Raw genomic sequence first — 26,779 nt, 5'->3', positions numbered from 1 at the left:
GGCACCAGGTCAACATCTATGAGCTGAGTCCTCTTGGCGACTTTTTCTCTCTCTGTTGGACTTACCTTTTTTGCAAAGGATATTTATTTATTTCAGGCCAACAGCTGGAGTATACCAAACTGTGGATCTATGCGAACCCTACGTGGGAGTCAACGACATTTGTGAAGTTGAACAGGAGGAATGTATCGTTTCTTTGTGAAACTAACATTTCTGATTCCTGCAATCGTCATCTCACAAGGTAAAATATCTCCAAAATGATATTCTCATGCATGTTGCAGATAACCTGAGTAGATTAAACCGCAGCAAGGGAACAACTAAAAGTAATTTCTGAAGAAGTTAGTGGATGGATAATAGATGTATTCATTTGATCAGCACTAGACTATTTTAATTGCCATTTAAGTATGAGTTGAGGATTAGAAACAGTTCTATTAAATTCACTTCAGTGTTTTATTGCCTTATTTTAAGAGCCTTTCCTGGCCGTGGGAATAAATTCACTGTGCAGATGCCAGAGCTGCGGTGCGCTTGGCTGCTGACTTCCTCAGCGTATGCTTGTGAAAGTTATTTCACACAAGTTAAAACTGTTTGTTTTGTCTCCACGGACAGACCAGTCGCACTAGTGCAATCTCCCTTATACTTTGCAACAATTAGGCTAGTTATCTAAAACCTACTATGTGGATTTACAAGCCTATTGTGTCTATTTCTAATTGTTTTTTGTTGTAAACACATTTTATTGGTTATTTTTTATTTTAGAAATTTCTGGTTGTAGGCCTTGGTTAAAGTCCTGCTTTAAATTGTTCCGCAAACCTGTTTTAAATAACATGGGAGATAATGGAAGTTGGTGCGTGTGTTGGGGCCGGGAGACGCGGGGGGGAGGTGGGGGGTTGGAGGTGAGGGGGGGGGGCACCTTTTGTCTCCATGTGTGGGAGAGTGTTGTGAGTGCCGGCTGGGGGGTGGAGGAGGTGCTCTTATTCCCGTCTGCCGGTAAACAATGCCCGAGGAGAGTGTTTTATGGCTCGTGCTGGACTCTGATTTCTTTTGTTCCGCATCTGAGCCCCGCAGCTGCTGCGCTTTCCCCGCAAAGCGTGCGCTCCTAAAGCCACGCACCACGCGCGCTGGCCTCACCGGTGTCCACCACAGGATCCCCCAAAATCCCCCACGGACACTCGTGTAACAAATCAATTAAAGATCGGGATGTGCAAGGGCGTGTGTGCTTAAAAAAATAAATCTATGTGAATAAAGATGGGTTTAGAAATTTCACTGATGAATAATTTACCACTACTTTGCTTAATCTTGCACATATTAATCCCAACAGCTAGATTAACAGTATATACTTCCTTGTGAGTTAATGAATGGGTAAAATATGTGTTTTTAATACTTTTCATGTGCTCAACAGGTCTAAAATGCTCTCTACCCACTGAATCATGCCTTAATGAAGGAAGATGTGAACCCACCTCAAATGGAAATGGAGAATGCAAGTAAGTAACAAGCAGAAGAAGCAGCAACATATGATGCACCAGATGTTGCAGGAGACTAAAACAAACAATGCATGTCATTTGTTGTGATGTTTTGGAATTTTTGCAGTCTTAGTCGTGCAGTGTAGGGTCATTTTGGTACTTGAAAGTGCTTTTGGGTAGGAAAGAAAAGGGGCCACATATTCCCCTTTTCATTCCAGCCTTTGAGCGGGCCCTGTGCCCGGCAACCAGAGGCCCTCGAGTTTCCTCTGGGCTGGTGTGCTCCTGTACCTCTCCAGGAGCTACAATTGCTATATGAAGCTGCACACATTGCCCCCCAAAAGAGTTTTAATAAGTAAAGAAATAAAAAGAGAGTGTAATTCCTTAGTGCTGCAGAGGTGAGAGAGGGGTAGCTGGACAAAAGCCCCCCCCCCAATCAGTTGGCCTGTTAATGAATGCAAGACCCCTTCACCAGAGAAGTGAGAGGACGCGTCCAGTCCTAAATCTTGTTTTTCTGCTCTTTCATGGGCGACAGCTGGGGCTCGCCCGCCGCCCGTCACCCATTGTCCTGTAGTCAGAATAATGCTGTGTGACTAATCTGAGTGGGCCTTCCCATCATGCCACAGCCACCCCAAACACCACAACACACACCAAACTCCTGCCACAACCCCCCACTGACCCCCCCTTCCAACCATAACCTCCCACCTCCCTCCAAAAGGCTTGTCTCCTGCTCTCTGAATGGACACCCCCCACCCCACACCCCACAACCCCCCTTCTCTTCCTCTCCACCCCCCACCTTACCCGCTTGTGATCTCCATTAGAAAGCCAGATGGCTGTGAAATGTAATTGGATTGGATGTCGAGAGAGTGAGATTAATTGGAATAAAGTGCAGAAATTTGAAGGCAAACAAGTGGGAACAGAAAAAGAGGCAGATTGTCAGCTATTTGTTTAGGCTATTTATGTTAATCGTTTGTGAGTGAGACACTTAATATGATAACATATTCCTTTTAGCTGACCTACAGAGTTTTCTTGTGCAAAAAGACAAAAAATGAGGTGAAATGAGGAAGGGAAGATTTTGTTTCACTTCTCATCGTGATTTGTAGTTGTGGAGTCATTTTTTATTTCATTCTATAGAAGCTCAGGGGTGGCCTGTTTCACCCTCAGGGCATGTGGTCAAGGCAGGCGCTTATCTGTTCTGTGGGGACACGGGGGACCTATTGAAGAGACCAAGCTACTAGCCCAGGGCCACAAATTCACAGTATCTAATCTGCACACACTCCACACACACACACGCACAGAGCTCCGCACGTGTGCATGCACTCGCACACAGAAACCGTCCCTCCTCCCCCTCCTCCTCCACAAAGCTGTTATTGTGGTCTCCATCTCTGCTCAGTCCAATTAAAAACAGACAGGATAAGAGCATCACTTCACCCACCCGCGCTCTCTCTTCCTTCTTGCTTTTCCTCTCATTAATCATTCATCCCTGCCAAGCCAAGCAGCCATCAGTCATGGGGTGCACTGGGAGATTCAGCGTCAGTGCTCAAGGGTCAGGAGTATAGCGTCTATACCAAGGGGGAGGGAGGGGACTTCCAATAATGGTTCAACTTGTGTTTTTATCATTGCTTCATCTTATCACCACAAAAATGATGATTTGCATATTTTGCCACATTAACCTCCAAGTTCAGTTTGGGAACGTGTGATGACATGGGTGGAAAGTCCACCAGGGGATGTTTTATGCGAGGTTGGCACTGTGACGATTGGGTGAAAAGCAGTGCCCCAGATTCAGACTAGGATTGAGTTGTGTGAGGTTAAGATGCGCAATTCCTGTCATACGGTGTCTAATGGAAGGTCGAAGGTTCAAATGCTTGTAACCCACATATGCAGGTCTTGCAGCTACCAGTGAGTCATATTGTGGTTTATGATGCAGAGTGTAAGCATACAGTGACAGACAGTGTTAGAAGTTAAATCCTCTTTTAGTGCAATTCCCACGAGTGCAAGAACAGAGAGTGAAATCACATGTTGGCATAGAGAACAAGGTTAGTCTTGGTGTAAACTGTGGTAATCAAATGTCTCACGGATGGGTTTACTGGGATGACGTCCGTGTTGAGACAAAATTGGTATGTTTCCCTTGTCTGCAGAAAGGATGTTTTCTGTGCTTCCTGGTTGTAAAAATAGCATGCCTTAATTTAAATTCTTTCAATATGGATCATCCCTAACAGGAACAGGCTTGTATCCTGTTTATCTAATTGGTGTATATTTATCCGTCTGTGTTTGATTGAGTTCATCATTTGTTCTGGGATACTCTGCCCCTTAAAGGCAGAGAGTAGTAACTACAGAGGGTTTTGATATTTTAAGCTGTCTGTCAATCGTGTAATAGATAGACATATTGTAATGCCTTCATTTTATGGCTTTTAAGGCTGAATATTCTACAAAAAAAAAAAAGAAAATCATTGGCATAGACCTAAAAACCCCAAATTACCTTTCAACAAAACATCAGGGCTTATGAGTATCAACAAACAAAATGTTCTTTTAGCTCTCCGACCATTTGTTGATACATTAAAATCAATATAAGATATTTATCTACAATTTAATGCATTTAGATGTGTGACTTAAGAGTAACTTAACCGCATTAAATCATGGATTCCAGCAGTCATAAGCTGAGATGGCAGTCAGTTTGTTAAGCTAGGCTAATTACCATTTAGCATGACAAGTTTGGCAGTTTTTATTCTCCCCTACTGAATTTCCTTATCTATGTTGGATAACAACCTAAATTGCCAAAACTTTTGGTCATTAAAATGTATGTATTTCAATTAAAGGACACAAGAAAGCTAGCCGTGGCTATCTCACCAGCTAGCTTAAACTTGATTTGGCTCTTGCTTTAACTGTCTTGTTTACTGTTTGGTTTGTTTTTTTATTTGAAATTATACATTTCTATATATTTCTACATAGTAAAACAAAGGTCTGGCCTCAACTCATCTTTGTCCGATATTACTACATTTTGTCTTTCTAGAACAGTGTTTATCTGTAGCGGCACAAACGTACTCAGAAATAACAAAGAGGGAACATGAGAGCATTTAAAGACTTGGATGGGGAATTGAAATAATCTTTGTTTGGTTGAAGACATCAAATATTTTGAAGAATTTCCCCGTAGATTTGCAACTCTATAATCAGGGTTTCTGTGCTCTTTTAAATCATATCTGGTACAGAAATTAGATTGTTGCTGGAAAAGTGTTGAGTTTGCGGAAATTATAATTTTGTCTAGACATAAAAGTACAGTTTGTGGTGATACTAGACACACGGAAACGGCAACAAGCCGCTACAATGGGGAAGCACACGATCGTGATTCTGTGAAGTAAAAGGTTATCTGAAGGTCTGGGGCTTCCTGTTTCTCATGGAGTTGTAGTTATGTATGCAGCTTAAAAACATGCAAGGGCACAGCATCGTGTCAGTCAAATTTAGATTCCATTTGTGAGACAGTAATGACGGCATACCGAAGTTGAAAGGTTGTTGCCCGCCGACCCCGCCGTTGCATGAGTGACTGACTGTTGATGCTGCTTTGCTGAAATGGACACTGTTTTGGTTTGAAGTGACTGTTAATAATAAACACAGAAAAACATCTCAACTGTCTTACTACATGTCTGAAATACTGCAAGACGTCTGACGGAAATAGACTCAAGACAAAATTGAAAGTCTGTAGCGGTTGTCGTGACCAGACTTTTCTGACCTTGCACAGAGCTGTCTGGTGTTGCTGTATATTGATGATAAAATCTCTCACCCATAAAGACTGTCTAGGGCGAACACACTAAAAAGATGTTCCACTCTCCCTCAAGGAATGCTGCTCTTGATTTGTCCTCCTATAGGATTACCAGGCAGGTCTCTGTTAAGGCTCAGCTCCATGTGGGCTTAAGCGAATCAGGAGCATACAAGTGCATGGCTGGGTCAAGTGCGCCTGCTGGTGTTGTACTTTTATTGCGGTTTAAGCTCTAAGGCTGCCACTCCCCTGGTTGGGCCCATTCCCTAGATGCCAGGGCCCCTCTGATACAGCAGTGAATGAGGCTGGTGGGGCGCTGTTGGAAAAGGTTCTTTACCCCAGATGGAAACAAATTCATTGTTGATTTTCAGTCTTAAGAACTTTCAACAACCTTAAAAAGCTACTGTGGAGAAAACCGTTGATACACAAACAAACAAAGATCTCCAGCACATTTATTGTCAACTTGGCATCACAGTAACACATTACGACTGGGCAGTGATCAGGATCCTGTGTGTCTGGAGATCCTCAGAGCGGGGCGATCAAAGCTGGCCTGACAGAGCACAGAGATAAGAAGCTATTTGGCTATAGTGGGTGCTGAAAGTTCACATTCACCAGCACAGGCTGTCAAATGTAGAAACACCAACTCTTCTGGCAGGTCAGTGTTACACCACATAGCATGGGGGCAAGGGGGTAAATGGTTAGATGCATATGTGTGTGTGTGTGTGCACATGTTTCCATATTTGGGTTTCAGTTACATTCATGAGAGGAAATGTTACCAGCTAGGACAGTTAGTTACCCTTCATTATCACTGATGTCTCCATACAACAGTGTGGCAAGAAAGACCACTAAAAGCAACCTGAGTAATGGACTCCAGGTTACAGCTGTGTTGTCACTGATAACCATCAGGTGAAGTGGAGTGGCAGGCAGGTGTTTTTCCTTCCTTGTTTGACTGTGAGGTGGGATCTCTCCACAGGGTTGGGAGAGCACTAAAATGAATCTGCCACCAGTAGAACAAGTATTTTGTGTATGAAAAGTGATCTTGCAGTCATTAGTCAAGCAGGTGCTCAGTCCCGATCAGTGTGACTGACTCTCATAAATCTTCACACCTCACTCGTTTTAGAGCGCGAGACAGGAAATAGCCTAATTACTATCTAAAGAATTTCGTCACGAGCCTCTTTTTTCATATCACACTTGGTATTTGTAACTTGAAACTATTCATCTTTACTTTCTATCTGGTTTACCCTTTATCCTAGATGGTAATCTGGTTTGGGGTTAGTGATGTGATGGGTTCCTTTCTTTTCTGTTTTTACTATTTAACTTTTTTATAAGCTTGAGAGAGATACATTTACAATAAATCGCTTACTAATGAATTCATACACTTGCTTCAGTGATTCACTTGTGTATTTAGCTGTTATTCATCCTCTTACATCCTTTCACTGAAGTATTAAACACACAGATTCTAGTATTGTGCAGATCAGTCATTGTGGTCGGAGTTCAGAGCCTTCCGGGCCCAGTAAATTTCTCATTTCTTCTAGCAGAGCTACACTGTTCTGTTCTTGGTCTTACTAACAGATGTGGACCCCAGGGGTCAGACCTTGGCCAATGATTAGACACATCCAAGGGAACATCAGCTAACGAGAAAAAAATGAATGAGGAGGAAAGGAGAGAAACAAAATAGTCATTTAAGGAGTGAAACAGGAGATATGAATGTTGAGGAGAGAACAGAGGACAATGGTAATATCGTAATACTTTCATAAGCATCATGAAAAGAACCACCGTGAGTATAAAACTCACACTGACCCACAGAAATTACTGTGCACAGCCCTTAGTCATTGACATAACATTTTCCACAGCGGTGGCATTTCCACCGCTCAGTGGGGCTGGTTTTGTGTCAGAAGATAAAGTCACCCCCAGAGTGGCAGATGGTAGATCAGGCCCAGCGGGGAGAGAGGAGAGAGGGGAGAGAAGGCAAAAAGGCCGTCCCACAGTCACAAAAGTGTTTGGGGTCAGAGGTCGGGGAAGCATCTGCTCCAGCCTGAGGGGACATTGCATCGCTGGGAGAGACCTGTTGCCGTGGTGTGTGCTGCTGAGCTTTTCAGCATGTGGGTGGATCTTTATCTCTGGACTGACTTCAGGGACAAAGAGGATCTATTACAGTTAGTTAGTGTGGGGTGACACACACACAAGTGCACACGCACTCATTATGTTTCATTATGCCTTACTAAACCAAATGTGGATTTTATACCAAAACAGTGAATTCCCTTTATGATTATTCAGTATGTTTTCATGTTGAAGTGAAATGGGAAGCAGGGAATCTTCAAAGCCTCCCAAAATGCTTTTACAATCTTCTGCCAATTGCAACTGTCTGGGTTCCCTGTGGGGCACATGGGACTGTTAAAAACTCCCTGATTGGTCTCACCTAACTAAGTCAACAAGGGAATTTTCAGCAGTCCTGTGCGACATAAGGGAAGCGCTGTAAAAAGCAAACTGCTGAGAGTTGTAAAAGTCTTCACAGGGGAAAAAGGGGAAAACACAGCTCTGAAAAGCTGATTGTGGGTTGAGGCCAAAACTGGGAGAATGCTAGAGGGAATGAAGAGGCAATGGTGCATAGAAAAAAGGAAATCAAATGAGAAACAGGTAAGGAAGAGAGGAATTAAGATAAAAGTGTGGTGGTTGAGGGTGGGAGGCGGGGGTGAAGAGACAGAAGTTGCAACAGCTGACTTCACATGGGTTCTTTATGTCCCTGGAGGAGAGGTTGGCTTGTCAGCACCCCCATCTGACAAGGGGACAGAGGGGAGGGAGGGAGGAGGGATAAGGGGAGAAGAGGAGAAAGGAGGAGGGGGAAGGAGGAGGAGGAGGAGTCCTGTCCAACAGCTGCCTTCATTAACATGCGCACCTGCTCCCTGTGGAGATACTAAGAGGCCAACAGATGCCCTCTCTTACACATAAACACCCACACGCTCATGGGCTCAACTACACACTCACACACAAGCTCCAATTCAAACATAAACACTTTTTTTGGCGACTTAAAATGCACCTACATGTGACAGACTTCACCGTTGCATGCATATCAGGCAATTTGAGCAGATTAAATGAGCACTTTGCAATGTGGATATAAATATCAAAGATTTGTCCTTTTTGGGTGAATAATTCCTTACTATTCAGACATTGCAAAAGAGCTGGTCTGTCCTCATCTTCAGTTTTTATGTCTTCACTCCTCATAATCAGCCAGTTTGAGCTATGTGACTGTAGCAGCATCTGTCCTTGGTTTGGATGGGAGGGAAGCAGCCAGGGGCTTAGGGCCTGAATGCAGTGCTTCATATGGGACATCCCGAGCCGGCACAGTCCCCTTGATCTCTGCGGTCATTGAGGATGAGTGTGGACAGCGTGGGGCTGAAAGGTAGATGGGAATGGGCTGTTACGGCTAGACTATTTTGTGGCGTCTGTTGTCCCAGCAGAATGTGTTTTCAAGGTTCTGAGGGAGTCTAATCCAGAGAGACACGCTAGAACAACATGCCATCCCTGTCCCACTGCAGTGGGACTTCGCTGGGCGGGAAACTATTAGTCCCCCTCCGTTACCCCCCCCCAACCCCTCCCATTATTCCACTTTTGTTTAGATAATTGTTCCCATGATTTAAAAGAAAAAGATCCTAGTTTTCTAATCATTACTGTTTTCTATCTCCAGGTGTACCAGTGACTGGGTAGGCAACCGTTGCCAGTTTCCAAGTCCCTGCAGCCCCTCACCCTGCCGCAACGGTGGCGAATGCCGCGCTGTTTCCCATGGCAACACATTTGATTTTCGCTGTGTGTGCCGCCTGGGTTTCACTGATCGGCTATGCCTGACACCTACCAACCATGCCTGCATGAGTTCCCCCTGTCGCAATGGAGGAACGTGTGATCTCATTACCCTCGCTGCCTACCGCTGCCGCTGTCCACCTGGGTGGTCAGGTATGTAAATAAAATCCTCAAATTTTGTACCGTCCTTTGCCTCATTTCACCATGAGTTGTAATGATTAATTTTTCTGTCTTGCTGCCTGGTCTTCAAGGTAAAACCTGCCAGCTCGCCAACCCATGTGCCTCCAATCCCTGTGCAAATGGTGGCCAGTGTTCAGCCTTCGATTCCAACTACATCTGCACCTGCCCACCTGCCTTCCATGGTCAAACCTGCAAGCAAGATGTCAACGAGTGCGCCCAGATTCCCTCTCCCTGTTTGAATGGTGGCGTATGTGTGAACGAGGTGGGCTCATACCACTGCCGCTGCCCTCAAGAGTATACTGGCCAGCACTGTGAGACCCCCTACATGCCATGCAGCCCCTCACCATGCCAGAATGGAGGCACCTGCGTCCAGAAGGGAGACACCATCTACGACTGTAGCTGCCTGCCAGGTAACACAAACATATTAACACATAAACAAGCAGTAGTAGTAGTAGTAGTATTAGTTGTAATTAACTTTTTTTCTGGTGACATATGGAGTTGCATATGGCTAATGTAGTCACAAAACACACACCTTTGTTTTTCCATGACATCAGTTGACCTAAAAACCCGTCTGTTGTTGTAGTAAAATCTGATTGGGCGGGATGAGTAATCCGAGGTTACCCCCTTCCCATCTCTTTCTGCCAGCCTCCACTGGCAGGATGCAGTCGCACAGACGTTTCCTTCTGATAATCACCAGCGAGCCCCCACAACACCAGTGTTACACACATACAAATAAATGTATAGATATACACAATCCCACACCCTATTCATGAGGTCAAACACACACAAAAATATCTTGTTTTTCAGCTAAATATGGCTAGTCTTTATTGTGTTGGCACCCAAAGCCATTGCATTGTTGTGTAAGACTTTGGTTAATCTTGGGTAATTGTGGTTACTGCTGATATAGTTGGGAGCCAGTGCAGCTGTGGAGAAACCGTTTTCACTCCAAATCGCATTACGCAAAGCACGTTTCTATTAATACTGCTCTGTAAATTGTTCCTGAAAAGATAAAAATTTGATAATTATTGAGGCTTTCATGCGCCTGTATTATTTATCTGATGCAGAAACGATATGATATGCAGATGAATGAGGGATATTGTGGTGCTGTGGGTTAAAGTTTAACCCATGCTGTGTCACTCTTGTGGGTGTCCGTGTCGGAATGTGGACAGATAGCGAAGCTGCACGCCACCTGCAGAGCTGCGGGTTGATAGTTAATCAGACAATAGTGGCTATAAAACACCCACTCAAGCCTTTGATGTTTGAGGAGGGGACATGCCGCACTGTCATCTGCGGAGCATTAAAACAATCTGCCACGAGGATAGAGAAAGCTTATCTTTTGCGTAAGTGCACAGTGATAAGATGAGGAAGGGACAGTGTGATTATTAACTAAAACAAATGTTTCCAGATGGTTTTCTTATGTCTTTGTCACTCCTCACTTTTTCATATATTGTTTTTTTTCCCCCTCCCTATTCATCAGGCTTCACCGGTCAGCACTGTGAGCATAACATCGATGACTGTCCAGGCCACAACTGCCAGAATGGTGGCGTGTGCGTGGATGGTGTGAACACCTACAATTGCCAGTGCCCACCTCATTACACAGGTAACCTTTTTCCAAGAGGATAACCATAGAAATTTGAACATTTTATTAGAAAAATGCATAGAAAACATTTGGAAACCTTCCTCAAATTGTGCTTTGTTTTTCGCAGGCCAATACTGCACAGAAAATGTGGATGAGTGTGAGTTGATGCCCAATGCATGCCAGAACGGAGGGACTTGCCACGACACTCACGGCAGCTACCACTGCGTCTGCGTCAACGGGTGGACAGGTGACGACTGCAGTGAGAACATCGACGACTGTGCCAGCGCGGCTTGTTACCATGGTGCCACCTGCCACGACCGCGTCGCCTCCTTCTTCTGCGAGTGTCCTCATGGGCGCACAGGTACGACTATCTGCGGCTCCTCCAGACATAGTGTGCACATAGATCATAATCTTGATGAGGTAATTAAATATAATGACACGGTTTGACGAAAATGTTTTTCTTGTGTTGCTCACAGGTTTGCTGTGCCACCTTGATGATGCTTGCATCAGCAACCCATGTCAAAAGGGCTCCAACTGTGACACAAACCCAGTCAATGGCAAGGCAATCTGCACCTGTCCCCCAGGTTACACTGGGTCAGCCTGCAACCTGGACATTGATGAGTGTTCCCTTGGTAAGTCATAAAGTCAGTCGTTTCTTTCTTCTGGTGTAGTTTATGATTTCAGTTTTTTATAGATATCATGTATAAATGACCACAGATGTATGACATATCTTGTACCTTAAATGTTTTAGGTGCCAATCCTTGTGAACACGGTGGTCGCTGCCTCAACACCAAAGGCTCTTTCCAGTGCAAGTGTCTTCAAGGATATGAAGGACCTCGTTGTGAGATGGACGTCAATGAATGCATGTCTAATCCTTGCCATAATGACGCCACCTGCCTGGACCAGATTGGAGGCTTCCACTGCATCTGTATGCCAGGTAAGAGCATTCATTTATATTGCATGGAATGGGGAAGGGTTGAGTTTAATGCTTGAGTTGTGACAAAGGCAAGAAAAGAAACATGATTTCTCTAATAACTGTTGTATCCTGCGGTGTCTATTTCAGGATATGAGGGTGTGTTCTGCCATATCAACACAGATGAGTGTGCCAGCCAACCTTGTCTCAACAATGGCAAATGCATTGACAAGATCAACTCCTTCCACTGCGAGTGCCCCAAAGGTGAGGAAATGAATGGGAAAGATAGGGTAAAGGAAATAGGTTCTTATCCTTTGAGTCTCTTATAAACTGTTTTTGTTCAAACAATAGAAGCAGAGAAGAGGCTATAAAAGCGTGGATCATTTACTTATCTGTTAATGAGTGCAGCACACCATATATGGTTCACTGGATGAATGTAAATGATCCACCTCGTCTAATAGTGTTACTTAAGTTTTCTTTTGAGTGAACAGGACAGAGTAGATCAAGTTGCAGAAACATTAGCATATTTGGCGGGCATGAGAGTTTGTGTAAGAGCTTAGCGCCAAAACCGGGGGCAGGGATTGGTTTATGGCCGGTAATCTGGAGGCTATTGTGTTGTGGTTTGAAAGAACAGTTTCTCTGCACAGTAAGAGCTAAGATGGGGGGTTGGGGGTGAAAGGAGTGTTGTGGAATGGTTCATTAGGACCTTCAATGTCCTGCAGACCTATTTAAAATACGGATTCGTTTTACATTTCCACATTTTGCACACTCTACAATTCCACACATTTAACAATAATAATTAATAAACCAATCTGTAAAAAAGTTAAAATCTCTATTTTGTTCAATGCATCTGCAGGTTTTTCAGGGAGTCTGTGTCAGGTAGACATTGATGAGTGTGCCAGCACCCCTTGTAAGAACGGAGCAAAGTGTACTGATGGTCCCAACAAGTACACCTGCGAATGTGCTGAAGGTACAACAAACTATTGCTTTTACTGAATTTTCCAGTTTGAATCTTCCATTTTCCTAGTTTCTCTCCAAATGAACATTGCCATTATTCTTTTAAATACTTACTTTATTCTCCTGTCCAGGTTACACAGGGCAGCACTGTGAGACCGACATTGACGAGTGCTACTCTGACCCCTGCCACTATGGTACCTGTAAGGATGGCCTAGCCTCCTTCACATGCTACTGCCGCCCTGGCTACACCGGCCGCCTGTGCGAGACCAATATCAACGAGTGTCTAAGCCAGCCCTGCAAGAACGGTGGCACTTGCCAGGACAGGGAGAACACATATATCTGTTCCTGCCCCAAAGGCACTGCAGGTGAAAATTTAGACGTCCACATTCAACTCTGTCAGATCCTTACAGTTAATATATCTAGACTGTTCTTATATCCTTTGCTTACTTGTGTTCCAATGTACAGGTTTCAATTGTGAGGTGAACCTGGATGACTGTAAGGGCAAACCCTGCGACTACGGGAGGTGCATCGACAAAATCAATGGCTACGAGTGTGCATGTGAGCCAGGCTACACAGGTGAGCACTAGGTGGAGTTTACAGGTGCAGGGGGATGGTCCCCTGAGCACAAGGAGGGGCAGATAGGACAGGTGGCTGGCGGGTCCACTCCTGCAGAACAATGGTGTCAGATTGCCTGTGTGGGATGGGAGGAATACAGAAAGGAACACAGTCCCCCAACCTGATACACACATAAACACCAACACAAAGCACTAACTTTGTTTGCCATTTGAAAAGACTGTGACGTTGAGCCTGGAAAGAGTCTGTAAGTTGATACTTTAAAAGGAAAAGAGGCTGGCCTTTAATCACATATCTGGTGTTCATTTGTGTGTAATTGCATGACAAATCCCACTGATAACTCACTTCACTTCACTTACTGTGTTGGCACACATCTACCTGTAATGTACCAGTATATCAAACTTTGGTGACAAAGTCTTATCCAGACAAGGGGAGCACTCTTGTCTCCCTCTCTTTCATGGCCCAACAGAGCCGGTTCTGACTGGTAGTGGCTGCGTGATTATGCTAAAGAGGGGGCAGGGAGGAACAAGTGTGTGTGTGCAGGCTGCTGTGCATCCCTCCTCCTCTTCCTCCCCTCCATCTTTTTGTGCTGACAGGGTGAGTGTGGAGGGCACGGCGGGACTGAGACACAGAGGGACAGAGGACTATTGTAACTGAAGATCAGGCAGTTGGGCCCTCCCCTCCTGATTGATGAAGAGCAGAGAAGGAGGGTGCTGGGTAGGGGATCAGAGGGGGGTTTAATTGTTACTCGGCCGTGTGTGAAATGGGTCTGGCCTTCTGTCCCTGTAAACAACCCTGGGTGAGGTTAGTTCTCTCTGGATGGGGGGGTGGTGTGTGTGTGTGAATAGGGAGAGTAGCAACCCCCCCCTCCCCTCCTGGCAGCACCTCCCCCTCTCAGATCCAGCTGAAACCCTCCTTCTGCCTATTCAACAGGCCGCCATTCAATCAATGGAGGAGAGGCAAAAGGGCCTCCAGGGGCCGCCAGGCTAGGCACACATTGGAGCTGCTACAGCTTCTGTCTGTTGAATGTTCAGGGAGTCTTTAGTGTTAGCTCTCTCTATTGTCCAAAAGCCACACAGTGCACCACAGCCAGCAGCGCATAAAGGCTCAAAGAATACCACACCAGAGAGCAAAGTGTCCAGCTGTGGGCTGTTTAGAATGGGCGGTGTAGATATTTATCAAATCACATTAATCAGAATCTCATATTCTGACAGGAATATATGATGAATTGTGCTGGAATAATTTGTCTTTCAGGAGCAATGTGTAACATCAACATCGATGAGTGTGCCATTAACCCCTGTCACAACGGGGGTACATGCATTGACGGCATCAACAGTTTCACCTGCCTCTGCCCAGAGGGCTACAATGACGCCACCTGTTTGTCTCAAGTGGACGAGTGTGGCAGCAATCCCTGTATCCATGGCCGTTGCCAGGACCTCATCAATGGGTATGCACAGATTAATATTTAAGACAAGCAAGCAGCAAAAAATTGAGCTCAAACAAACAAAAAAAGCACCACTAACCTGCTCCTTTTAATCTTTTTTACTGAAGCTACAAATGTACCTGTGACTCCGGCTGGAGCGGCCCAAATTGTGACATCAACAATAACGAGTGCGAGTCCAACCCATGCATGAATGGGGGAACCTGCAAGGACATGACCAGCGGATACCACTGTACATGCAGAGTCGGCTTCACAGGTCAGTTATAACCCTTGTGACCTCTTGTCACTCCCTTTCGTTTCCTTTGCGCATTGAGATTTGAGTGTGAGTTCCGCTCACTGGTATCTAACTCGTGTGTGTCCTTTTATTTCGCCACTTTAGGACCTAACTGCCAAACTAACATCAATGAGTGTGCCTCCAACCCCTGCCTCAACCAGGGCACCTGCATCGATGATGTAGCCGGATACAAGTGCAACTGTTTGCTGCCCTACACTGGTACGACATGTAGCTGCTTGTTTTTCACTTGAAGGATCAGACTAATACCTGGCTTGTCATTTTAGTTAGCTGCTGACTCAGCTGTTTGTGCAGGTCTGAAAATGTAAAGGCAACTTTCCACTTTCCACACAGAAGGCTTATCCTATCCTATCCTATCCTATCATATCCTGTGTTGTTTCAAAAAACATCACCCAGTGGTGAATAACAGGGATGTATGTTATTGGCATCTCTGTGTGGAAAGATCTGCTTGTCTGCTTTGCAGGGATAACAGAGTATGTGTGTTTTGGAATAACATGCCACAGTGGCTAATACGAGCCAGAGAGCTGGAGCCTGCTCCAAGCCCTATTCCCGCTTCCGCCACGTCCTGTTTCCTGTCTGTGATCACACAATAGCAGGAAATAGGAAGGCCCTTCCTGTTTGGCCAAGTCGTCATGGAAATGGATAAGGAAGAGGGATGGAAACTAGGATCTAGCAATCGATGTCACATATTTTTACTGAGGTCTAGAAATATAGGGATATTTATTATTCATTCTGTGTCTCGTGTTTGTTTTTGAAGTGTTACTGACGAATGCTGAAACAGTTGCAATTTCCAGTGCAATGCAGACATTAATGTGTTCTTTTCTCTGCCAGGTGAAAACTGTGAGACCCTGCTGGCCCCCTGCAGTGCTAGACCCTGTAAAAACGGTGGAGTATGCAAGGAGTCTGAAGACTACCAGAGCTTCTCCTGCATCTGCCCTGAAGGATGGCAAGGTATCGGATAACTATTTGTTTCACCTATTTCATGTTTACATGTTTATCAGTCTATCCATCCATCTGCTGGACAATGTGATTAACATTTTTTTTCACTATCTTTTTCTTTATTTCAAGGTCAAACGTGTGAGATTGATATCAATGAATGTGTGAAGAGCCCATGCCGCAATGGCGCCATTTGCCATAACACTATGGGAAGCTACCAGTGCAAGTGCCAGCCAGGCTACACTGGCCAGAAGTGTGAGACAGACACTGATGACTGCAAACCAAGTAAGGAACATATTTGCACCATCGCAAGTTCTCACATTGTTTACAGTTTAAAACATCACTCGTAAACAGTGATCTCATTTCCTTTTTCTGTGTTTCAGATCCCTGCAGTAACGGTGGTCTGTGCCGCGATGGTATCAACAGTTTCACGTGTACCTGTCTGCCCGGGTTTCGTGGTGGCAGGTGTGAGCAGGACATAAACGAGTGTGAGAGTAACCCCTGTAGGAATGGGGCCAACTGCACTGATTGTGTCAACAGCTACACGTGCACCTGTCCGCCTGGCTTCAGTGGCATCAACTGTGAGATCAACACCAACGACTGCACTGACAGGTGGCTCACTTTGTAAAAATACATTACTTAACTGTTAAACTTGCTGAATACTGAACCCAAAATGAGTATAATCATGTTTTAATACTTATTTTCGTGTGTTTCTTCAGCTCTTGCTTCAATGGTGGCACCTGTGTGGATGGAATCAATGCCTTCACCTGTCTGTGTCTGCCTGGATTTACCGGCAGCTACTGTCAATATGATATCAATGAGTGTGATTCCAAACCGTGCCTCAATGGAGGCAGTTGTGTGGACAGTTACGGGACATACAAGTGCACCTGCCCTCATGGCTACACAGGAGTCAATTGTCAGGTAGGGAGAAATATTCTTTTGTCAGGTTAATCATTTTATACATGCCTCCATTTATAGAGTTTATTAAGTATTTTCTTTTTTTATTTCCTTGTTAGAATCTTGTGCGCTGGTGTGATTCATCTCCCTGTAAAAATGGAGGCACTTGCTGGCAGCAGGGAGCGTCTTACACCTGCCAGTGTCAGACTGGATGGACTGGCCTCTACTGTGACATTCCCAGTGTGTCCTGTGAGGTAGCAGCCAAACAGCAAGGTACGAAAGCCAGCCAAAAGTTATTTTCCATCATGTGATATCACTTATTATTGTTAAATTTATTGAATCTACAAGTCCTGTGTGTGATTTGTACATTCTGTAAACCATTCATCTTCCATTATCTCAGGTGTGGAGGTGGCTCACCTATGTAGGAACTCAGGCCAGTGTTTGGATGCCGGAAACACACATTACTGCCGCTGCCAGGCAGGCTATACTGGGAGTTACTGCCAGGAACAAGTGGATGAGTGCTCACCCAATCCTTGCCAGAATGGAGCCATTTGTACTGATTATCTGGGAGGCTACAGTTGTGAGGTAGATAGATATAAATTTAAAGTTGAATTAATGTAATGTTGAATTATTTGATGGGAGATGTGTATAAAACAGATACTTAAGTGAAATTTTTATATTTCTTGATATGTCTACTAATATTTACACAAATGTCTAGATGCTAAAGACTGAAATCTTACCCCTTTAATATTTTTTTTCTTTTTCTCTTTCAGTGTGTCCCTGGCTACCACGGTGTAAACTGCTCAAAAGAGATCAATGAATGTCAGTCTCAGCCCTGTCAGAATGGAGGCACCTGCATCGACCTCATCAACACGTACAAGTGCTCCTGTCCCAGAGGAACACAAGGTACACACCTGCATAGCATAATTATACACACATGGATTCACACTGGCAAAAAAAGAGAAATTTGTTATTTGAACAAATATACATAACCACAAAAATGAGGATATGGATATTTCCCTCAACCAATATTTCTATCCACTTTAGGTGTCCACTGTGAGATTAATTTGGATGACTGCAACCCGTCCACTGACCCACTTACCAACGAGCCCAAGTGCTTCAACAACGGCAAGTGTGTGGACCGCATTGGAGGCTACCAATGCGTGTGCCCGGCGGGCTACGTGGGTGAGCGCTGTGAAGGTGATGTCAACGAGTGTTTGTCAGACCCTTGTGATCCTAGGGGTTCATACAACTGCATTCAGCTCACCAACAGCTACCGCTGCGAATGCCGCACTGGATACACAGGTACTGACATGTTTCCAGCAGCACATAACAAGTGTGCAACTGTGCGTGGTATCTAAATGTTCACAAGAGTACATGACACATACATTTTGTCTCTGTTTACCAGGTCAGCGCTGTGACAAGGTGTTTGATGGCTGCAAAGGGAGACCCTGCAGAAATGGAGGCACGTGTGCTGTTGCCAGTAACACACCTCATGGTTTCATCTGCAAATGCCCACCTGTGAGTACATCCGTGTGATCTTTTTTGACCATTTCCTTTTAAGAAATACTTTTACTATCCCTTTTTTTCTGAAGGAGAACACAAAGATCTTAACTTTTGTTCGTTTCTGTCCCTCTAGGGCTTCACCGGCTCCTCTTGCGAGTATGATTCTCGCTCCTGCGGGAGTCTGAATTGCAGGAATGGAGGTACATGTGTGTCAGGCCACCTAGGCCCACGCTGCCTGTGTCCAACAACCTTCACTGGACCTGAGTGCCAGACCCCCACTGACAGCCTCTGCATCTCCAACCCCTGTTACAACGGTGGCACTTGCCAAATCACCCCAGACGCGCCTTTCTTCCAGTGCAGCTGCCCCAGTAATTTCAACGGCCTACTGTGCCACATCCTGGACTATTCCTTCGTCGGAGGGTTTGGCCGGGACATCACCCCACCTCCGGAAGTGGAGGTGAGCTGTGAGATTCCTCAGTGTGACGAGTGGGCAGGCAACCACATCTGTGACTCGCTGTGCAACAACCATGCCTGTGGCTGGGATGGAGGAGACTGCTCACTTAATTTTGATGATCCGTGGCAAAACTGCTCTGCAGCTTTGCAGTGCTGGCGTTACTTCAATGATGGGAAATGTGATGGCCAGTGCAACAGCCCTGGATGTCTCTATGATGGCTTTGATTGTCAGGGACAGGAAGGACAATGCAAGTAAGTCTAGAAAACGGAGACAAATTGTGTATAGTAGCAATGTTTTTTGGATTTGTGTTCTTTTAGAAATGTCAAAGTATTAATCCAGTCTCCTTCCTCTCTTCCAGCCCGCTGTATGACCAGTACTGCAAAGACCACTATGCTGACGGTCACTGTGACCAGGGCTGCAACAATGCAGAATGTGAATGGGATGGCCTGGACTGTGCCAACAACATGCCAGAAAAGCTAGCAGATGGGCATTTAGTTCTAGTTGTTCATATTCCCCCAGAACAACTTAAAAATCATTCTTCAGCCTTCCTCAGAGATCTCAGCAGCGTTCTCCACACCAATGTAGTGTTCCGCCGTGATGCCAAAGGAGAACCAATGATCTTCCCCTACTATGGCAATGAACAGGACCTAGTTAAGCATAACGTGCTGAAACGCTCTGCAGATGGCTGGCCCGAGTGGGCTGCAATGCCAGCAAATGTTTTGGGTCAAGTGAAGGAGAGCGTGTCTTCCATGGTCACCCCACGTAAACGCAGAGAGCTGGATCCTGTGCAAGTCAAAGGGTAGGTACCACAAAAAAATCATTTCATCAGAAGAATCCATCTGTTCCATTTTAAACAATAAAATGATTGGGAATACAGAAAAGTGTTGAATGTTAACGTTTTTGTCACCCATTTCTGCTTGTAGGTCTGTGGTGTACCTGGAGATTGACAACCGTCAGTGTTACCAGCAGTCTGATGAATGCTTCCAGAGCGCAACAGATGTAGCTGCATTCCTTGGAGCACTGGCCTCCAGTGGGAATCTCAATGTTCCATATATTGAAGCTGTCACCAGTATGTAACTTACCATTTCGTATGCATATTCAAAGTTTTACACCAAAAATGATCACCAAGTTGAAATCCTAAGTAACACAGAGGGACTCTGACTATCTTTCCAGGTGTGAGACCTACTCCCTCCGGTTCAGATTTCTATCCCATGTATGTAGTCTTCCTGGGCTTGGCTGCTCTGGGTTTCATCTGCCTCGGTGTTCTGGTGTCGCGTAAGCGGCGGCGAGAGCACGGCCAGCTCTGGTTCCCTGAGGGATTCAAAGTGTCGGAGCCCAGCAAAAAGAAACGCAGAGAGCCAGTGGGAGAGGATTCCGTCGGACTGAAGTAAGTAGACTATGAAAGTGGAAATATGAAGGCAGCTATTTTTTAAAGTCCACCAGCTGTGTGTTGTCTCTGCCCTGACTGGCAGCAGTGTACTGTATCACATGTCTTTTGTATTTGATGTCATAACTAACCTGCCTCTGCTTTTCAACAGGCCTATGAAAAACTCTGACATAAATCTTATGGATGACAATCAAAATGAATGGGGTGATGATGATCCAGACTGCAGGCGCTTCAGGGTAAGAGGAATATTTAGATATTAGTCTCCTCTTGTCTGAATAAACTGTGTCGTACCAAACTAGCTATTCACAACCATTTTCATATGTGGCAATACTGACTTCGTAATGATTGTTATGTTTTTCAGTTTGAGGAGCAGGCCATGTTGGATTTGAGTGACCATACTGACCACAGGAAATGGACACAGCAGCATCTGGATGCAGCTGACCTACGTATTGCATCCATTGCCCCTACACCTCCTCAGGGAGAGATAGAGAATGACTGTATGGATGTCAATGTCAGAGGACCCGGTGTGTGCACTTTTACAAACATTATTTGATTCAGACTTTTTTTACACAATAATTTAGCACTGTGTAACATTTAAAAGCCCCTAAAAGATTTTGTCCTGTGAACAATGACAGGCACATGACTGGGAACTTACACTCCTCACCCTTCCTCTTTCAGATGGTTTCACTCCCCTGATGATCGCATCCTGCAGCGGTGGAGGACTTGAGACTGGTAACAGTGAAGAGGAGGAGGATCCCTCAGCAGAAATCATCTCTGACTTTATTTACCAGGGGGCCAACCTCCACAACCAGACTGACCGCACAGGCGAGACTGCACTCCACCTGGCCGCTCGGTATGCCCGCTCTGATGCAGCCAAACGCCTCCTGGAGTCCAGCGCTGATGCCAATGTACAGGACAATATGGGACGCACTCCTCTACATGCTGCTGTGGCTGCAGATGCACAGGGAGTGTTCCAGGTAACCACTTCCCCCTTCCAGAGTCTCACAGCTCTCCAGGCTTTGATTCTTGATAAAGTTTGTCCTGCTGTCTTTAAAGCACTTAACAAGTCTCTGTTCTTGCAGATTCTGATCCGAAACCGCGCCACTGATCTTGATGCTCGCATGCATGACGGAACAACACCGCTGATTTTGGCTGCCCGATTGGCCGTTGACGGGATGGTGGAGGAACTTATCAACTGCCACGCTGATGCTAATGCCACCGATGATTCTGGTAGCTAACGTTTTATCAACCTATCATCTCCTCAGTTCTTAAAGTCCTTCACTGTGATGAGTTGTTATGATAATCCACCCACTCTTTTTTCTCTCTCTTTCTGCAGGTAAATCTGCTCTTCACTGGGCCGCGGCTGTAAACAATGTAGAGGCTGCCATGGTGCTGCTGAAAAATGGCGCCAACAAAGACATGCAAGACAACAAGGTATGGGAAATGATGTGACTGTGAGGGAGCTACATAACAAGTATTTACAACTTTACATTTACAGAAGTGAACCTAGTGTATTTACAGTTTTTTTTTTTTTCTTGTTTTTCTAGGAAGAGACACCGCTGTTCCTTGCAGCCCGTGAGGGCAGCTACGAGACAGCCAAGGTTCTGCTGGAACACTTTGCCAATCGTGAGATCACTGACCATCTTGACCAGCTGCCCAGAGATATCGCCCAGGAACGCATGCACCACGATATTGTACGCCTTCTGGATGAGTACAACATTGTCAGGAGTCCTGGCCTTCACAGCGGCCCTCTTAGCACCTCCAGCCTCTCTCCACCTCTCTGTTCCCCCAATGACTATCTTAGCAACCTCAAACCAAACCTCTCTGTTAAGAAAGTTCGCAAACTTAGTTCCGGAAAAGGAGGGAAGGATGGGGGCAAAGATAATAGAATGAAGAAGAAAAAGTCGCTCGATGGGAAGAATAATTTGCTGGACACGACGGCTGTCCTCTCACCAGTTGAGTCCCTCGAGTCACCCCATGGCTACATGTCTGATGTAGCCTCTCCTCCCATGACGTCACCCTTCCAGCAGTCCCCACCTATGTCTCTCAATCACCTACAAGGGAATGGTGACTCTCATATGGGCCAGATGAGCATGGGCAAGGATATGGGGTGTATGTCTTTTGACCCCAACCCACCCCGTCTCTCCCACCTGCCTGTGTCCAGCCCCAGCAGTCAGGGCACAGCATCCATAGGTGGCAGCAGAGTAGGCCAGTGTGACTGGGTGTCCAGGATGCACCCAGGTGTAGGCCAGCAAGGAAGCTTCGCCCAGGCACCACCCATGTCCCACAACATGATGGGTCCTCTGCACGGCGTCAGCACTGCCACTCTATCGCAAATCATGGGCTACCAGAATCTGCAGACCAGCCACCTCAACTCATCTGCGCACATGATGCAGCAGGCTCACTCACGGCAGCTCCAGCACCAGAACTCCAACTCCACTACAGCCGGGCAGTCCATGACCCAGAGCTTCCCCAACATCGAGCTGAACAGCCCCGACATGCAGCCAAACAACAGTTCAGGCCGCTCTATGCCCATCCACACTGTAATGCCCCAGGAGACGCAGATCCTCGGAACCCAGTTTCTCACCCCTCCCTCCCAACACAGCTATTCTGGCCCCATGGACAACACACCTAACCACCAGCTACAGGTGCCTGACCACCCGTTCCTAACCCCTTCCCCCGGCTCCCCCGACCAGTGGTCCAGCTCGTCCCCACATTCCAACATGTCCGATTGGTCGGAAGGCATCTCCAGCCCGCCTACAAGTATCCATTCGCAGATGAATCTGATCCCAGACCAGTTTAAGTAGAGACTTGTAAAATGAACAAAAACTCTTTAGTGGGAAAAATATATATACAAACAAAGTTCATACAGAAAGAGGGTGACAAACCTGTCTCCAGACTGAAGATGCTCCTTTTTTATTATCAGTTTTTATACTAACGATAAAAACAGTTTTAGTAATTTTGTATTTATTTATGTGCTTTTTTTGACCTGAAATATAAAGAAGATGCTTTTATATTTATGCTTTTTTATTTTTTTGTTTCATTATGTATGGGAAGATTAGAAACTGTTTAAAAGGGGTGTATATCAGAAAAAGACTCCTAGATGTGTACACTGGCTATTTATTTGTGTCTTGTGTTGCTATATTCACTGAATTTATTTTTAATCTTTTTGCGCATCGCTTTCCACAAGGTTTATTTTTTGGATTTGCATTACCTTATGTTTGTACAGATTTCTTTTGACTTTTATAGATTATTTTAAAAATTTCAGTATTAATTAATTATATTTTAACCTCTTTTGTCTTTTTAAGGGACAGGTTTTGTTACTGAACAACATTTCACTAAGTCTTATCACTGAGTCTGTGTTAGATGATGATCAAATATATATATGTATGAGATGTCACCATTCGTAATATAGCTCACTACACTGTCCTCTCTTGGTTAAATGATAATGAGAGACATTCAACAGAGCTAACTGTAATTTACATAGGAGATTTGGGACCTCAAAGCACAGAAACAAATATCACTATCTCTACGATTCATGGCAAAATGAGTGGAAATGCATCTAAGTCAACCTGAGCCAATTTTTAATTAATAATGGTCTGGGCTAGTGCTGGGTAATTGATTTGTGATAATTTATGATGAAAGGTTTCTTTATTTCATATTGTATCCCAAATCAGTGATTATGGTTACCATGTTTAACCTTTTAAAGTGTTAAATTGCTGCCCCCCTGTAGAAAAGTTGAAATGTTACATTTGCCACAGTTAAAAATAGTGCCAGTGTGATTTTTGTTTTTCCTAAGAAAAGCAATGTATTTGAGAGATTTCTTGTACAAATGTCTTCAAGGTGGAGAACACTGTGAAAGAAATAGGGACCTTAATGACATCAACTGCACTTTGTAAAGGAGTGTAGTTTAAGGTGTCTAAATGTCATGTTTTATAAACTAATCCAGAGATAAAAATGTTTTTAAGAAAAGATGTAATTCAAAATCAATGTTCATGCAAAGTTGTAGTTTGCAAAGTATTTCCTGATTAAAAATGTTTTGTAAAAATGGTCTTGATTCAATAAAAGCTACTGTTAAGCTTTAAGATATGCCTTTCTCTCATGTTTATTTCTCTCTTGTGGTGTAAAAACTACGTGGCTGACAGCATAGTTAACTCTTCTGCAGTTCCTCAAACTAGATGCAACATCCATTTCAATAATATGAAAAGTAAACACAGCTCATCATTACAGGAGTTGGTGACTGATGGAAAGAGGAAAAATGTATAATGTTTTTGCAAAACAAAGATTTGTGGATGCCATGCTTTGTGCTGTGTGCTGTCCTCCATGTTTTATCTTACCTGTGGAAGGCAGGCTTCCACACAGCTGCACCTTCTTCCAGGAAAACCAACGCACCCTTTGTGACCTTGGTTCCACTACTGTTTTTCCACAAAGTTTTTGCTAACTATGTAACTGCCCAAATAAAGGAAAGAAAGTCAGTATTTGAGATTTTATTGGTGAGCCCAGGGGCGTAGACATACTATAATGCCCATCCTGTGTTTTTTTTAAACTTTGTGATGTATCTCTGATGTTGATGCAATTTTCTCCAGGGTTGTATATTAATAAATGACCTTACTAACCTTCAAGGTTGCTTTACCGTCTGTGTCCTGCATGGTGTAGAAGGACAGAGATCAAACTCAGTTTTTTTTTTTTTTTTTAATCTATCAGTGACTGATGCCATCTAGTGGCCATAAACTAGTGAGCAATGACACTGGGAACCTGGAAGGAGGAAAACACCACTTCTACTGTGCAGCACAATTTTAGATATAGATAGATAGATAGAAGTCTTATTTTACTTGGATATTTAACCTTCACTGTGCATAATAGATGAATGTATGTATGTATGATGGATGCATAATAGATGCACAGAGTTTGATACTTTCAAGGCTGTTTTCACATTCAACTGCTGACAGGGGAAAGTTTCTCTAAGCTCACGTTGTCTGATTTTAAGACATATACATATAAGCATGATTTTGTGACATCATAACCAGTGTGGAAGCCAATCAGGGTCCAGTATGCAACTTATACTGATGTGATGTGGAAACTTGAAGCCTCCAGTGCACATATTCTGAGAACTGACTTGTGTCTAGCAGTTAATGAGAGAGAATATCATTTTAAATTAGGTAACTGAACTTTTTTTGTGGAAAAAACACATCACACAGAAATGATTCATCAAATCAAAGTATTTTTTATATGTCTTGAAAATTCTGGTGGAGATCTTTAAATAAAATGTGTGGATGCCACCACACAAACAGAGCAATTTAACAGTAACAAGCTGTTGATCTCCACCTATTGCCGACATTATCTAGATGTTTAACTAGATTCTCAGCGGTTCTAAAGATGCATTCTGGATCCATTTATGTCAGGCTGATCTGGAAAAGAACAAATCCATGAATTAAATTGAGTTTATACTTGAAAGCCAGAGAACTACTTGAAGTGCACGCTCATTTCTCCACACTAAATGACACTGTTTAGGTCACCATCAGATAACTAATGTATATGCATTGCATATTTGACAGTGGTCATCTTGTCTGAAATATAAATATATACGTTTGGAGAATACAAAATTGAAGATTAAATAATCTTAAAAGTCCTGAATCTATTTGGAACAATGCTACTATTACACAGAGAAGAAGACTACTTGTTTAAGCCATTGGACTGGACAGGAGCAGTGATCAGTGACATCACCTTGAGTTATTGATTTTTGGTGAGCATTTTATCCAGTCAAAATTTATATTTATTGTGATGGCCTGCAATAGTGTGCTTTTTGTGGTGGTGTTTGTAATTAGTGGTGTAAATTTCCACAGTGGGCCTTCACCTTTTAGGGCTCACTCAGGGCCACAAATGTCCCATCAGCCTTCAAGGATTTGTGGTGGATTATCACATTTCTACAACAACACAACACACGACCATTCAGTTCAGGTCAATTCAATTCAATAAGCTTTATTGGCATGACATTTGACATGTGTTTCCAAAGCACATTTACAATTATGAAAGACAATGTCAAGGAATGAAATTAATGACATATAATGAAAAATAATATGAATAACAATATTAGTTAATAGAATAAAATTGAATAATAGATAAAATAAACAAATTAAATTATAATATATATGTATACATATGTTTGTATGTATATGTATATATATATAAAGAAGTCTGTGTGTTTATCCTCAATTATGACAGCCAATTTGTTATTTTCATATACTGATTTAATTACATCCAAAGACTTCCCCCCTATAGCACTTTGTATTAGTTTAAAAAGTAATCCCTCATGCCAGACTAAATCAAAAGCTTTTTGTCAATCAACAAAACAATATATCAATATAATCAACAACTATATTTTGATTTACATATTTATCAATTTGTGTGTGTAGGGTATAATAATAATAATAATAATAATAATCAAGTTTATTTGTACAGCAATTATCAAAACCAGTGTTACAAAGTGTTTTACAACAAACACATAAAACACAATGACGAAATACACAGTCATGCATGAATAAACAGACAGGAATACAAGAGGAATAAAACTTAAAAACATGGATGTTTAAAAACCATAAATAAAACACCAAGGATAAAATGTGAAAACAGTGGGCGAGTTAAAACTTAAACTAGAGCAATGCAAGAC

General features: G+C 43.8%; 1 protein-coding gene across 1 annotated transcript; it reads left to right on the top strand.

Annotated features, from left to right (window-relative positions):
- Positions 1-24,197, top strand: notch1a (notch receptor 1a). Its single transcript, XM_044333629.1, has 34 exons — positions 1-238; positions 1,394-1,475; positions 8,888-9,150; positions 9,249-9,587; positions 10,655-10,777; positions 10,884-11,117; positions 11,233-11,388; positions 11,508-11,693; positions 11,820-11,933; positions 12,526-12,639; positions 12,758-12,991; positions 13,092-13,202; positions 14,454-14,646; positions 14,751-14,896; positions 15,020-15,133; positions 15,764-15,883; positions 16,001-16,153; positions 16,252-16,480; positions 16,588-16,789; positions 16,885-17,038; positions 17,166-17,350; positions 17,539-17,671; positions 17,813-18,070; positions 18,174-18,286; positions 18,405-18,976; positions 19,084-19,524; positions 19,649-19,794; positions 19,899-20,112; positions 20,264-20,348; positions 20,474-20,636; positions 20,791-21,089; positions 21,195-21,342; positions 21,449-21,546; positions 21,660-24,197. Exons 1-34 carry the CDS (start codon positions 181-183, stop codon positions 22,917-22,919), a joined length of 7,440 nt encoding a protein of 2,479 aa, XP_044189564.1. The 5' UTR covers positions 1-180; the 3' UTR covers positions 22,920-24,197.
- Positions 24,198-26,779: the final 2,582 nt, after the last annotated feature.

Source organism: Thunnus albacares, chromosome 18 (genome assembly GCF_914725855.1).
Source record: "Thunnus albacares chromosome 18, fThuAlb1.1, whole genome shotgun sequence".
NCBI classification, from domain to species: domain Eukaryota; kingdom Metazoa; phylum Chordata; class Actinopteri; order Scombriformes; family Scombridae; genus Thunnus; species Thunnus albacares.
Note: the sequence above shows the minus strand (reverse complement) of the source record. Positions and strands in the feature narration are given on the sequence as shown.